At 42.0% G+C, this 15,101-nt stretch overlaps 1 protein-coding gene and 2 non-coding genes across 7 annotated transcripts; all 3 read left to right on the top strand.

The window, feature by feature from the left end:
* The first annotated feature begins 201 nt into the window (after positions 1 to 201).
* LOC121270428 (zinc finger protein 239-like) lies at positions 202 to 5,296 on the top strand. 5 transcript variants are annotated; one of them, XM_041175753.1, is made up of 4 exons: positions 824 to 935; positions 1,475 to 1,581; positions 3,279 to 3,346; positions 3,962 to 5,296. In XM_041175753.1, exon 4 carries the CDS (start codon positions 4,069 to 4,071, stop codon positions 4,870 to 4,872), a length of 804 nt encoding a protein of 267 aa, XP_041031687.1. In that variant the 5' UTR covers positions 824 to 935; positions 1,475 to 1,581; positions 3,279 to 3,346; positions 3,962 to 4,068; the 3' UTR covers positions 4,873 to 5,296. The 5 variants fall into 5 exon arrangements, with proteins under 5 accessions (XP_041031690.1, XP_041031686.1, XP_041031688.1 ...); XM_041175754.1 differs by lacking the exon at positions 1,475 to 1,581 and having other exon boundaries at positions 806 to 935; XM_041175755.1 differs by lacking the exon at positions 3,279 to 3,346.
* A 7,279-nt stretch (positions 5,297 to 12,575) lies between these two features.
* Positions 12,576 to 12,648, top strand: trnav-aac. The gene has a single exon. It is a non-coding gene; the product is annotated as a tRNA-Val (tRNA).
* Positions 12,649 to 14,728: 2,080 nt separating this feature from the next.
* trnav-cac lies at positions 14,729 to 14,801 on the top strand. The gene has a single exon. It is a non-coding gene; the product is annotated as a tRNA-Val (tRNA).
* Positions 14,802 to 15,101: the final 300 nt, after the last annotated feature.

The raw sequence follows: 15,101 nt of genomic DNA, 5'->3' as shown, positions 1-15,101 counted from the left end.
GGAAAAAACAAAAGGGAGGGGGAAGAAACGGAAAGGGGGTGGGGATGGAGGAGGGAGTTCAAGATACTGCATTTGTGCCAAGGGATTTACTCACTTTGCCCCTATTGATATTTCATCCCTCTCCTTGGATTCATCTAGTTCTGTTGAAGGGTCATGAGACTCGAAACGTCAACTCTTTTCTTCTCCGCCGATGCTGCCAGACCTGCTGAGTTTTTCCAGGTAATTCTGTTTTTGTTTTGGATTTCCAGCATCCGCAGTTTTTTGTTTTTATTTTTTACTCACTTTGCCCTCCTGTTAACACTCCAGTTTTAAACGCTCAGAGGCTTTGATCCAAAATTGCTACATTCCTACTGACAACACGGAGTTTGAGTGTTCTTTGCATGGGAAGGCAAGTCACTTGTTCACCCTGCCGACTGAGACTCCAGTGACTTCACATCTAACAATAGGGGTTTGTTCTGCTGTTAATTATACCCGGGACGGAACATTGGCGGAAGGCCAGTGCACTTTGTTTGCCGTATTAACTGATTTAATTTTATATCTTGGCCCTGTGGCTCCATTCAGCATCAGTTCACAAAACATAAGTTTCTCTTGAACAAAATCATGGTTCAATGGCGGCCGGTTTAGCCAGCATTTGCCGCGGGGAAGAATGTCTCCTATTTTTTAATTCATTCACGGGATGTGGGCGGTGCTGGCCCGGCCCTCATTTATCGCCCAATGATCCTCATCAGAGATCCTTGCGCAGGCGCAGCACTGAGCAGTGGCAGGAACATGCGCAATGTGAGCTCAAACTGGAGCATGCGCAGCACCGCCCGTAGCCGATCGAAAGACTGAGAAATGGTGGAGTACAGGCGAGTTCTGTGGAAGGGTCATGAGGACTCGAAACGTCAACTTTTCTCTTCTTCACCGATGCTGCCAGACTTGCTGAATTTTTTCAGGTAATTCTGTTCTTGTTTTGGATTTCCAGCATCCGCAGTTTTTTTGTTTTTATCTCTGAGTCCAGGCGAGTGTCGGGAGCCGGTGAGTGGGGGGAAGGAATGGAAACGGCGGAGCTGGTGGGAAGTTTAATAAACGCCCAGTGGAAGCTTGAAACAGTGAATAAGAAGCTACCGGTCCTGCGGTCGCATCGAACGAGGCGGCGGTGGGCAGGCGGGGCTTTCTTTGTGTTCGGAGATAGGCCCGTGTAAACGGCCGCCATTTCTATAGGGGGCAATGTGCCGCTGTGCTTCTATAGTGAGCAATGGGCATGCGCAGCCGCCATCTTTCTAGGGGTCAACGTGCAGCTGGGTGCACGCGCGGTCCTCCGTCCCTGTCAGAAGGAGCACGTTGTGAATTTCTATCCTGGACTGAGAGGGATGGGTTTTGGAAACTCCCTTTGCCGGGGCTTAGAAGATTTACATGCAGCAAACACGAACCAAGTTTGTCTCCTCTGAATGCCTGTCCTGGACTGACAGTCATGGATTTTGGAAATTTCCAGGGCAGAGGATTGACGGATGGGAAACTCAAACGAAACATCACATCAAGATCTGACAGAGTTATTTGATTCATCAGGGCCTGAATATCATCAAACTTTTAATGTGAAAGGTAAACCATTTATCAGTTCTGCCTGTGTGAAAAGTAAGAGTAAGAATAATTAACTGGGGGAAAGCCAACTTCAATGGGGTAAGAATAGATCTGACCTAGTTAAGTTGGAATTTCAAAGGGAATGGAGTATAAAAATAGGGATATATTGCTAAAACTATACGAGGCACCATTTAGATCACACCTAGAATATTGTGAACAGTATTGGTTCCCTTATCTAAGGAAAGATATGCTGGCATTGGAGGCAGTCCAATGAATGTTCACTAAGTTGATCCCGGGTATGGAGGGATTTTCTTATGAGGAGAGGTTGAGTAGGTTGGGCCTGTATTCATTGGAGTTTAGAAGAATGAGACGTGACCTTATTGAAACATGTAAGATTCTTAGGGGTCTTGACAGGGTAGATGCTGAGTGGCAGAGTCTAGGACTGGGGGCATAATCTCAGAGTAAAGGGTCACCCATTTAAGACAGAGATGATGAAGAATTTCTTCTCTGAGGATAGTGAATCTGTGGAATTCTTTATTGCAGAGGGCTGTAGAGGTTGAGTTGTTAAGTATATTCAAGGCTGAGAAAGACTGATTTTTAATGTGTAAGGGAATCAAAGTTTATGGAGAAAAGGCAGGAAAGTGGAGTTGAGGATTATCAGATCAGCCATGATCTCATTGAATGACGGAGCAGATTCGATAGGCTGAATAGCCTACTTCTATTCCAGTTTTTCCAGGTATTTCTGTTTCTGTTTTTGTTTTGGATTTCCAACATATGCAGTTCTTTGCTTTTATCACGTTTAACTACATCTTATGGTCTTATGAATCAAAGATTGGCAGGTGAAACTGTAACTGAGCAATGCACTGCCTTTAACGAAGAGAGAGCTCTGACGGAATAAAAATATATTCCCATGAAGGGGAAAGGTACAGTAAACAAATCCACAGCCCCCTCGATGAGAAAAGAAATAGAGATATAAGAAAGGAGAAAAAGTGTGCTTATGACACATGTCAGCTGGATAATAAAACCAAGAACCAGACTGAATAGAGAAGGTTCAGAGGGACTTGGGAAACCAAATAAGAAAAGCAAAGAGAGCATGAAAAGAGACTGAAAGCAAACATGGAAATAAATCAAGAAGTCTTCCATGGGCATGTAAACAGTAAAAGAGTGGTAAAAGGAGGAGTGGAGTCAATTAGAGACCAAAGAAGTGATTTATACATGGAGACAGGGGGCATGGATGAGGTATTAAATGAATATTTTGCATCTGCCTTTACCAATGGAAAATATGCTGCACAGGTGATTGTGAAATCGGAGATAGTTCAGACCCTTGTGGGGTTTACAATTGATAAGGAGGAGATAGTGGATAGTCTGTCTGATAAAGTTGATAAAACCCTAGGACTGGATGAAATGCATCCAAGGATACTGATGGGAAATGAGAGTGGAAATTGTGGAAGCACTGGCCATAATTTTCCAACCTTCCTGAGATTCAGAGTTGCTGACACAGGGACTGGAGAATTGCAAATGTTATACCTTTGTTCAGAAAAGGTGTAAAGAGAAGCCCAACAACTACAGACCAGTCAGTTTAATCTCAGTGCTGGGGAAGCTTCCAGAAATGGTCATTCAGGGCAAACTTAACAGTCACTTGAGCAAATGTGGGTTAATTAAGGAAAGCCAACATTTATTTGTGAAGGGAAAATCATGTTTAACCTGTTCTGTTGAAGGCTCATGAGGACTCGAAACGTCAACTGTGTTCTCTGCCGATGCTGCCAGACCTGCTGAGTTTTTCCAGGTATTTCTGTTTTTGTTTTGGATTTCTAGCATCTGCAATTCTTTGCTTTTATCACGTTTAACTAAGTTGCTAATGGTTTTTGATGTGGTAACAGAGAGTGTTGTTCAGGGTAATGCTGTTAATGTGGTGTGCATGGACTTCCAAATAGCATTAGATAAAGTACTTTGCAACAGACTTGTGAGCAAAGATTATATCTCATGGAATCAAAGGGACAGTAGCAACATGGGTTCGATATTGGCTAACAGGAAACAGAGAGTTGTGGTTAACATATGTTTTTCAGACTGGAGGAAGGCTTAGTGGAGCTCCTCAGGAGCCAGTGTTCAGACCCGTGCTCTTCCTAATATATATAAATGACCCAGACCTTAGTGTTCAGGCACAATTTTGAAATTTATGGACAGTCTTGAGTGGGCATAGACTACGTAGCAGGTTCCCTTCCCTGAAGAACATTAGTGAACCAGTTGGGTTTTTACGACAGTCCAGCAGTTTTCATGGTCACTTTTCCCCGGTGCCAGCCCATAAATTACCAGATTCATTCAGCTCAGTTTCACAACCTGCCTTTGTATTTTTGTAGGTTCTCTCTCACTCACTTTTTTCTGTTTTAAATCAATTTCACAGGGTATTAGGAGGAGAGGATTTGCAGTCAGGCAACTCAAACCAAGCATCACATCAGAATCTGACAGTCACCCAACTTACCATAACCTGAATACCATTGGATTTTGAACATGGAAGGAAAAAGCACCGTTCACAGTGAGGAGAAACCATACACGTGTTCTGTGTGTGGACAAGACTTCAGCCGATCATCTGACCTGTTAGAACATAAATGCCATCACAACAGGATGAAACCATGGAAATGTGGGGAATGTGGGAAGGAATTCAAAACCCCATCTCACCTGGAAAGTCATTGGCGCACTCACACTGGGGAGAAACCGTTCATCTGCTCCGAGTGTGGGAAGGGATTCACTCGTTCATCGTACCTGCTGATACACCAGCGAGTTCACTCTGGGGAGAGGCCATTCGCTTGCTCTAAGTGTGGGAAGGGATTCATTCAGTCATCCAACCTGCGGTCACACCAGCGAGTTCACACTGATGAGAGACCTTTTAAATGTCCGGACTGTGGGAAGTGCTATAAAGGTTCCATGGAACTGATGCGCCATCAACGTGTTCACACTGACGAGAGACCATTCAGGTGCTCTCACTGCGGGACTGGGTTCAGGTGGTTATCTCAACTCACTGCACACAAGCACAGTCACACTGGGGAGAGGCCGTTCACCTGCTCTGTGTGTGGGAAGGGATTCACTCAGTCTTCCAAACTGCTGAGACACCAACATGGGCACAGTGATGAGAGGCCGTTCACCTGCTCCATGTGTGGGAAGGGATTCACTCAGCAATCCCATCTGCTGACACACCAGCGAGTTCACGCAGATGAGAGACCTTTTAAATGCCCAGACTGTGGGAAGTGTCTTAAAAGCGTTCACACTGGGGAGGGGCCGTTCAGGTGCTCTCACTGCGGGACTGGGTTCAAGTGATCATCTCAACTCATTGTACACCAGTGAATTCACATTGGGGAGTGGCTGTTCACCTGCCCTGAGTGTGGGAAGGGATTCACTCCGTTATCTATCCTGCTAACACACTACCAGGTTCACACTGGAGGGGGGGGGAGGGCGACCATTCATCTGCCTTGAATGTGGGAAGGGTTTTACCCAGTCATCCAACCTGCTGACACACCAGCGAGTTCACACTGGGGAAAGACCATTTACATGCTCTGAATGTGGGAAGGGGTTTGCTTATTTATCTACACTGCAGAGACACCAGCAAGTTCACAAGTAACGACAATGGTTGTATTTTGCTGTTAATCACATCCAGGACTGAATTATGTGTATTGGGGTCTGTTTCTGATGATAAACTCCAGCCCAGTTACTTTGGCTGATATTGTAGATAAAGGTCAATTAAATTAGCTTTGTATTAAACACACAGTGTCTTGAGTCTTTTCAATATTTCTAACCCAAGTTAGTTCCTTCTGACGTGCTCTCTCTCACCCCTGTTCCCTCCATCCTCACCTCCAACAACAAGTGTGAGGAGCTCATGGAGCTTCTTTGTCACTAAGATTGAGACAATCTGATCAGCTGCCTCTGCTGCTTCCCTCCCTCATTGGCAGCGGCTGTGATGATTTGAATTAGGTTTTTACATAATCACTTGGTAAGTCATCGGGTGTCACTCAATTTTGGCAGAAAATTGTTGCATTATCATCCTCACAGTGACCGTAACTTGCAGACTAAGTGATTCTATCTACACCAGCCCTTCTGGATAAGATCAGCAGAGAAGAGTGAAGACATTACAGTCCACGACCCAGCTCATTGTGGTGCACACATCTGATAAATCCAATTAAAATGCAGAGTATATAGGTCTGCTACAGGTTTATTGATAGACAGTGATTATCAATCATAAGAAACAGGAACTAGAGTTCCAGGGTCCCCGGTTTGAAACCAGACAGAAACATTATCAAAACATATTTTAAGTGTGAGCAATAATTCATCTTTATTGTTAAATATTAACTGTATGTAATACCTTACAGCCGTGTGACGTTAGCTCTTCCCCTCTACAGTCTGTACACACTGAAACTAGACAGAATCTTCCACTTGTTCCCATTTCCAATCCTGATGGTCCAGAAAGCTTCCCTCAAACCTGCACTTGCCAGCTGATTTGTGTAAGATTATTAAAGGCTCCTGCAGCATGATTTCCATTAAGAACAGTCGGTCAAAGCTACACTTCAGACAGGGCAACAAACCCATCAACGATTCTGTCTTCCCTGCTCCGTAGTAAGTGAGACAGGGAAAAGCAGTAGGATTTTTCCCCACCCTCTCCGAACACCCAATGCGGACAGAAAACAGTGACAGCAACTTCAATCAGCAGGTTACTGCCCATCCCTGGGATGCAAGATACTCCAATATGCATCAAACCTCCTAATACACCAAGCACAGATTCAGATTATTAACTTTAAACATTGTTGCTGTTTTCCAGAGTGAACCCCAGCTCTCCGTTCCTCCAGTACTGTCACCGCATTTAAAAAGAGTCTATCTCCATCCCGCTTTGTTAACATCACAGTTGTTGAGTTAAGAGTGAAAACTGCAGCTTTCTTCACTGAAAGAGTGGGAGAGCAGTTTGTATAAAAGCACTATGTATAAAAGAATCTGCCCTTTTAGTATTGCAGAAAGAACCTGAGCATTTTAGAACTAGTAGTTTAATTGTGCTTCCAGGATAGTTTGTCTAGGTAGAGTAGAATTTGATTTTGGATAAGAACTATTAGATGTGCAGCTATATCATTTAAATAATCAAAAGTTGGAAAATAATGTACCACTTTGTTTCACTTCTAAAAGTCTGATATGCAATGAATGACGATTGAATATTTTTAAGGCAGAGGTAGATAGATTCTTGTTAGGCAAAGGAATCAAAGGCTATCGGGGTTAGATGGGAATGTGGAAATCGAAACACAAGATCAGCCATGATCTTAATGAATGGCGGAGCAGGCTCAAGGGGCTGAATGGTATACTCTTGTTCCTCTTTCTTATGTTCTTATGACAGTTTAAAAGTGGCAAGTTCCACTCAAGCCTCTGCACCAACAGAACTGCTCAGAGTCACAGAATTAGAATAGTCAGTTCGTGGAGGGCTGATAGCATCGGGTCCACATCTGATGGGATCCAGTTGAGAATGGTCTAATTCATAAGATTACAGGAGGGAAATTAAGGAACTGCACCTGAAATTATCCAAGTCACAGTGAAGATTTCTTTTCTTGTGTGACTTGTGTGGCTTGTTCAATGAAATATTTGTCCCAGGTAATGGAGGGGAAGGATTGAGAGTTTTCAGTGTGGGGCAGAACTGAGAGCAGAAAGAACTGATTGATACAGAATGGCATCATCATCCCTTTTGTACTTTTTTCATTCATTCATGGGATGTAGGCAGTACTGGCTGGGCCGACATTATATTGGCCATTCCTAATTGCTCTTGAGAACCGAGTGGCTTGCTCAGCCATTTCAGAGTCAACCACATTATTGTGCATCTAGATTCACACGTAGGCCAGACCAGGTAAGGACAGCAGATTTCCTAAAGGACATTCGTGAATTGGATGGGTTTTTAATGAAAATTAATGGTTTCATCATTTATACTTTTAATTCAAATTTCACCAATTGCCATGGTGGGATCCAAACACTACCCTGGGCTTTGGAGTACTAGTCCAGTGACAATACCAGTCCGCTGCCCCCTCCATCTTCCCTGCCCCTCCCAACCTATCACAGACATTTCTCCTCTCCTCTGTATCTGTTTCAAACCTGTAACATCTCTAGCATTACCAGTTTTGATGTAGTATGGTGGTATTTTCACTGGACTGGTATTCCAGAGACCTAGGTTAACGCTCTGGTGGTCCAACCATAGGAGATGGTGAAATTTTAATTCAACAAAAACCTAGAATTAAAAGTCTACAAAACCCAATCTGGTTCACTAATATCCTTTAGGGAAGGAAATCTGCTGTCTTTACCTGGACTAGCCTACATATGGCTGACTCTTAACTGCCCACTGAAAGAATGGGCAATTTAAGGATGGGCAATAAATGCTGGCTTAGCCAGCAGCACCCACATCCCATGAACGAATAAGAAAAAAACCATTAACTCTGTTTCTCTCTCCGCCTGCTATTTTCAGCTTTTCCTGATTGAAAAGTCAGGAGTCACTCTGTAAAAAGAACAAAAGGGAAGATCTGTGATAGAGAGCGAGGCAGGATGGATTAACTGACACAAGAATAGTGGACAGGGCAGCATGGAGCTGGCGATGGTGGACCCCGGGTGGTTTGGAGCCATTGCTTTCACAATCACTGCCTGGGCTCGATGGCTGGTGACCAAAGGTTAAACAAACCATTTTGTGTGAGAAACCTGTCAGCAATGTAAGTGAACTGAAGGGCAGTAACGGGTAAAGAGATGATCATCAGTGATTTGAAGGCTTGCTTGTCAGCTTCCCTGATCAGTCCAATCATTGGAAACCTCCAAACATTCTGGTAGCTCAGCACTGCCTTGTTTGCTACGCAAATATTTATCCTCTGTAAGATTCGGGTCCAGGAACAAAATGAAGTAAATGAACTATTGAAGCATGTAATCTTGGCAGGACTCTGTTAAACTCCTTAACAAACATTTTCCTCTGTAATAGAGCACTCTTGGTTGAAGGGTTGTGGTGCAAAAGTAGTAAGATTGTATATATCAACACGGATATAATGAGATGTTTGATCAGAAAAAAGAACACTTTTGTATATTCAATATGAGATCAATTTGCATAATTACATCATGTTCATATGGTAAAGTACATTAGTCCAAATCGTCATTTGAACCTTGTGAATTAAGGGAAACTAGGCATGGATTCTGCAGACACTAATTTTTCAAAAGGGAATTCAGCAATTTAATGAAAGGGAAGAAAAAAAAAACTGGTTTATTAAGAGAGAGAAGCAAATTGTAATGAATTAGTTTCCTCGTTTAAAAAGGGGCCTGAGATCGGATGGTGGAAGGGCCTCTTTTGCCATTGCATGGATACATGGTGCTAGGCCATTTTATGATTACATTGTTATATCAGCCTCGCTGAAGCGTTCCCATAAGAGCAGATGAATTCCATTTCTCCAAAACAGCCAACCAGATTGCTGTTGCATTAGAGCGCAGTTTCCAGACAGGCTCACTGCAGCCATGGAAGTTTCTGTAGTGTAGTGATTATCACATTCACCTAACATGCAAAAAGTCCCTGGTCCGAAACCACATAAAAACATTGTTAAAACTTCCTCACTAAATAATGAGGATAATTTGCATCGTTGAAACTTACCTGAATTCCTATGTTGCAGGCATATTGCATTTGCTCTCATTGAGGTCATAACATGAATGCAGCAATGTGATACACTTGAGTGGAAATAGATGTTCGTATTTCACTGCGCTCACATATTAGCAGTTTGTTCAGTCAACAGAAATTAATGGGTCTTTTGATGCAGATTAACAGTTACTCACCATGTGAAAGATGTTTCATAGTAATGTGTGCTCACAGGGGGAACAAATATAATTAATGCGTCATTCTCAAACCTGTAAAATTATTTGATGATTTTGTTGAAATGCTGACTGTTGTGCTAAATCTCATATTAGACCCATATCAAATGCATTACCAGGTGACTGGCATTCTTTTGTTTGCCAGTCATGTTTGCAATTCGATGTTGTTGTATATTTCAAAGTCTCAAGTCAACCGAGGGTATCAATATCGAATAGAAATATATTAATACTGAATGTTCAATAACGTAAAATAAATGCAGAGTAAAGTTTGTTGAATTTCGTCTTCTGAGGAGGAGAAGGGTGTTAATAATGATTGAGCAGAAAGCATTGCTGCCTGAGACATTTGCTGGACCGAGCCTTCTGCATTCTGAAATTCAAAACAAACTGAGGCACGTGGTGAAAACCAAGAGTTGTCTTCCTGTAACGAGTGACATGACCTCTCAGTCTAACCATTGACTCCTCCAAACATTCTGGTAGATCAGCACTATCCTGTTTCCTAAAGAAATATATATTCTGTAAAATTACATTCCCAGAACAAAATTATATTAGACCAACTGAACAAAACGACCTATTTCAGCATGTGATCCTGGCAGGGCTCTGTTTAACAGTAGCAATCATTTTCCTCTGTGATATAATAACCTCGATTAACGAGTTGTGGAGCAAATGTAATCAGATTGTGTAAATAACTCAGAAATAATGAGATGTTCAATCAGAAAAATAAGGACTTTCATCAATTCGATATGAAATCAAGAGTTAAGTAAATAAGGTTCATATGCATAGCTATGTAAGGAACACAAGTCTAAACCTTCATGGCATTGGGTGAGGGAAACGTTGTTAATTCAGGCAAACTCGGCATGGAATCTGCAGAAACTCCTTTTTCAAAAGGAATGATGCAATTAATTGATATGCAGAAAAATAATAAGTTCACTAATAGAGAGAAGGAAACTGGGATTAATCGTTGGCTCTTTTAAAAAAGCTGACAGAGACAGGATGATGGAAGGGCCGTGGTATGGATACGTGGTGTTATGCCATTTTATGATGACATTGTCATATGAATCTGTCTCCTGCATTCCAAATTATAGCAGCTGAATTCCATTCCTCCCAACCAGCCAGAGAGCTGCTGCTTGACAGCACAGTTTAACATTCCGGATAGGCTCACTGCCACCAAAGCCATTCAATGTTTCTGTAGTGTAGTGATTATTACGTTTGCCTCACGCGCAAAAGGGCCCTGGTTTGAAACCGCATGGAAACATTATCCAAACTCGCTAATTTTGTGAGGGGGGAAATTTGCACAATTCAGGTCTGTTGATTAATGTTACCTGAATCTCGCATGCTACAGGCATGGTGCTTTTGCTCTTACCTGGGCCTTAAAATGAATGCAGCAAAATCAGAAACGCTGAAATTTCATGACACACTGAGTAGAAACAGATATTCGTTTTTTGACTCGACACACATTTTAGCAGTTCGTCCGGTCAGCAACAGAATTTAGTAGGTTTTCGGTGCAGATTTACATCGTTACCCACCATCTCTAAGATGTCTTATAGTAAAGGGCGCTCATAAAGACAGGCGCAAACGATGCTGCAATTGAACCAGTGGAAATGACAGAGCTGGTACAGAATCTCTCATTTAAATAATCGGTCTTCAGAACAGAATATCAGGAAAAACGACCCAGGGAGTCTTGGAAACCGAGGCGCAGTGCAGACCCTTTCTGGTTCCTTCCTGGCTTCCCTCCTGTATTCTACATGGTTGCGATTAAGGCGCCAGAAGGCTTCTCACCTGGAGCAAAGAGGGATGAAATATAATGAATGCATCATTCTCAAAACTGCTCCCAGCAAAATTCTTGCATTTTGTTTAAAAGCTAAGTGTGCTCAATTTCAAATGAGCACCACAAGGTTTGTATTACCTGCTGACTGGCATTCTTTTGTCTATCAGTCATGTTTGCAATTTGAGTTTGGTGTATCTTTCAGAGAGTCTCAATTCAAATGAAGGCAGCAATCACAGATAAAATATTAATATTAAATATAGAATAACGGAACAAATACGGAGTGAAGTTTATTTAATTTCGTCTGCCAAGGATAAGAAGGATGTTCCCAATGATTGAGCAGAAAGCATTGCACCCGGAGTCATTTGCTAGTCGGACGCGTCTACATTTTGAAATTCAAAACAAGCTGAGGCACCAACATAAAAACAAAAAAAACTGCGGATGCTGGAAATCCAAAACAAAAACAGAATTACCTGGAAAAACTCAGCAGGTCTGGCAGCATCGGCGGAGAAGAAAAGAGTTGACGTTTCGAGTCCTCATGACCCTTCGACAGTTCTGTCGAAGGGTCATGAGGACTCGAAACGTCAACTCTTTTCTTCTCCGCCGATGCTGCCAGACCTGCTGAGTTTTTCCAGGTAATTCTGTTTTTGCTGAGGCACCAACAGCTGTCTTCCTGCAACAAGTGACATGGACCCTCAGTCCAATCATTGGAAACCTCCAAATATTCTGGTAGCTCAGCACTGCCCTGTTTGTTACGCAAATATTTATCCTCTGCTAGATTCTGGTCCAGGAACAAAATTATTTCAAACCAAATGAAGTAAACGAACAATTGAAGCCCGCGATCTTGGCAGGGCCCTGTTAAACTCCGGAACAAAGAATTTCCTCTGTAATATTGCACCCTCGATTGAAGGGCTGTGGACCAAAAGTAAGAAGATTGTAAAAATAGTAAGGTTGAAAAAATAACACTTTCGCAAATTCGATTAGATCAATTGCATAATTACATCATGTTCATCAGGCGAAGTATATTCGGAACCCAAGTCTAAATCATCATGTGAACCTTGTGAATTAAGGCAAACTGGGCATGGATTCTGCAGAAACGACTTTTTCAAAAGGGAATTGAGCAATTTAATGAAAGGGAGGAAAAAAACTGATTCATTAAGAGAGAAGCAAATTGCGATTAATTAGTGTGCTCGTTTAAAAAGGGGCCTCGGATCGGATGATAGAAGGGCCTCTTATGCCTTTGCATGGATGCACGGTGCTAGGCCATTTTATGATTCCATTGTTACATCAGTCTCGCTGCAGCGTTCCTGAGAATAGCAGCTGCATTCCATTTCTCTGCAACAGGGATTTAGATTGCTGCAGCGTTACAGCGCAGTTTAGCATTCCAAAGAGGCTCATTAATATATCAGTTTCTGTAGTGTAGTGGTTATCACATTCCCCTAACACGCGAAAGGTCCCCGGTTCGAAACCGGGCAGAAACATTATGAAAACTTACTCATTAAATAGTGAGGATAATTTGCATAATTGAAGCTTACGTGAATCTCCCATATTGTAGGCAGAGGCAGGATGCATTTGCTCTCATCGAGGTCATTAAATGCGTGCAGCAAAATCAGAATACCTGGAAAAACTCAGCAAGTCTCGCAGCATCTGCAGAGAGAAACACAGTTAATAGATAGAAAAGAGGTAGAAGGTATATAAGATTTTATATTTCTCCTCTTTTCTATTTTTACTTATTTCTGTTTAAGAGTCATACGGAGTCGAAACGTTAACTGTCTTCCTCTCCGCAGATGCTGCCAGACCTCCTGAGTTTTTCCAGGTATTTTTATTTTTGTTTTGGATTTCCAGCATCCGCAGTTTTTTGCTTTTATCTGCAGCAAAATCGTCTTTTGATGCAGTTAACACAGTTACTCACCATGTCAAAGGTATCTAATTGTAACATATGCTCACAAAGACAAAGTGATCAGACCTAATTAACGCATCATTCTCAAGCCTGTTCCCAGTAAAATTCTTGCATTTTGTTTAACAGCTAACTGCATTCAATTTCAAATGAGCACCACGAGGTTTGCATTATCTGTTGACTGACATTCTTTCGTCTATTAGTCATGTTTAAAATTCGAAGTTGGTGTATATTTCAGAGAGTCTCAATTCAAACGAAGGCATCAATAACAGATAAAATATGAATATTAAATATAGAATAACGGAACAAATACTGAGTTTCTTTAATTTCGTCTTCCAAGGATGAGAAGGATGTTCCCAACGATTGAGCAGAAAGCATTGTACCCTCAGTCATTTGCTAGTCGGACACGTCGACATTTTGAAATTCAAAACAAGCTGAGGCACCAACAGCTGTCTTCCTGCAACAAGTGACATGGACCCTCAGTCCAACCGTTGGAAACCTCCAAACATTCTGGTAGCTCAGCAGTGCCCTGTTTGTTACGCAAATATTTATCCTCCGTAAGATTCCGGTCCAAGAACAAAATTATTTCAAACCAAATAAAGTAAAGGAACAATTGAAGCACGTGATCTTGGCAGGGCTCTGTTAAACTCCGGAACAAACATCCTCTGTAACAAAAACAGAATTACCTGGAAAAACTCAGCAGGTCTGATAGCATCGGCGGAGAAGAAAAGAGTTGACGTTTCGAGTCCTCATGACCCTTCGACAGAATTTGAGTTCGAGTTGAAATATAAGCTGGTTTAAGGGTGGGTGGGCGGGCGGGGAGAGAGAGAGAAAGCGGGGGGTGGGGGTGTGGGGGGGTGTGGTTGTAGGGACAAACAAGCAGTGATAGAAGCAAATCATCAAAAGATGTTAACAACAATAGAACAAAAGAACACATAGGTGTTAAAGTTGGTGATATTATCTAAACGAATGTGCTAATTAAGAATGGATGGTAGGGCACTCAAGGTATAGCTCTAGTGGGGGTGGAGGGAGCATAAAAGATTTTAAAATATTTAAAAATAATGGAAATAGGTGGGAAAAGAAAAATCTATATAATTTATTGGAAAAAAAAGGAAGGGGGAAACAGAAAGGGGGTGGGGATGGTTATCGCACCCTCGATTGAAGGGCTGTGGACCAAAAGTAAGAAGATTGTAAAAATAGTAAGGTTGAAAAAATAAAACTTTCGCAAATTCGATATGAGATCAATTGCATAATTACATCATGTTCATCTGGTAAAGTTTGTTAGGAACCCAAGTCCAAATCGTCATGTGAACCTTGTGAATTAAGGCAAACGGCATGGATGCTGCAGAAACGACTTTTTCGAAAGAGAATTGAGTAATTTAATGAAAGGGAGAAGAAATGGATGATTAAGAGAGAGAAGCAAATTGTGATGAATTAGTTTTCTCATTTAAAAAGGGGCCTGAGATCGGATGTTGAAAGGGCCTCTTTTGCCATTGTTAGGATACATGGTTCTAGGTGATTTTATGATTACATTGTTATATCAGTCTCGCTGCAGCGTTCCTGAGAACAGCAGCTGTATTCCATTTCTCCGTAATAGAGGTCCAAACTGCTGCTGTGTTACAGCGCAGTTTAGCATTCCGGACAAGGTCATTTCGTCCGCGGCAGTTTCTGTAGTGTAGTGGTTATCACGTTCGCCTCACACGCGAAAGGTCCCCGGTTCGAAACCGGGCAGAAACATTATGTAAACTTACTCATTAAATAGTGAGGATAATTTGCGTTGTTGAAGCTTATCTGACTCTCCTATTTTGTAGGCAATATTGCATTTGCTCTCACCGAGGTCACAAAATGAATGCAGCAAAATCAGCACCTGCTGAGATTCCATGACCCACTTTAGTGAATAGATGTTCGTATTTCACTGCGCTCACATACCAGCAGTTCGTTTAGTCAACAAGAGAAATCAATGGGTCTTTCGATGCAGCTTCAGAAAGTTACTCACCATTTCAAAGGTGTCTCAGTGTAATGTGGGCTCATAAAGAC

Source organism: Carcharodon carcharias, chromosome 27 (genome assembly GCF_017639515.1).
Source record: "Carcharodon carcharias isolate sCarCar2 chromosome 27, sCarCar2.pri, whole genome shotgun sequence".
Classification (NCBI taxonomy): domain Eukaryota; kingdom Metazoa; phylum Chordata; class Chondrichthyes; order Lamniformes; family Lamnidae; genus Carcharodon; species Carcharodon carcharias.
Note: the sequence above shows the minus strand (reverse complement) of the source record. Positions and strands in the feature narration are given on the sequence as shown.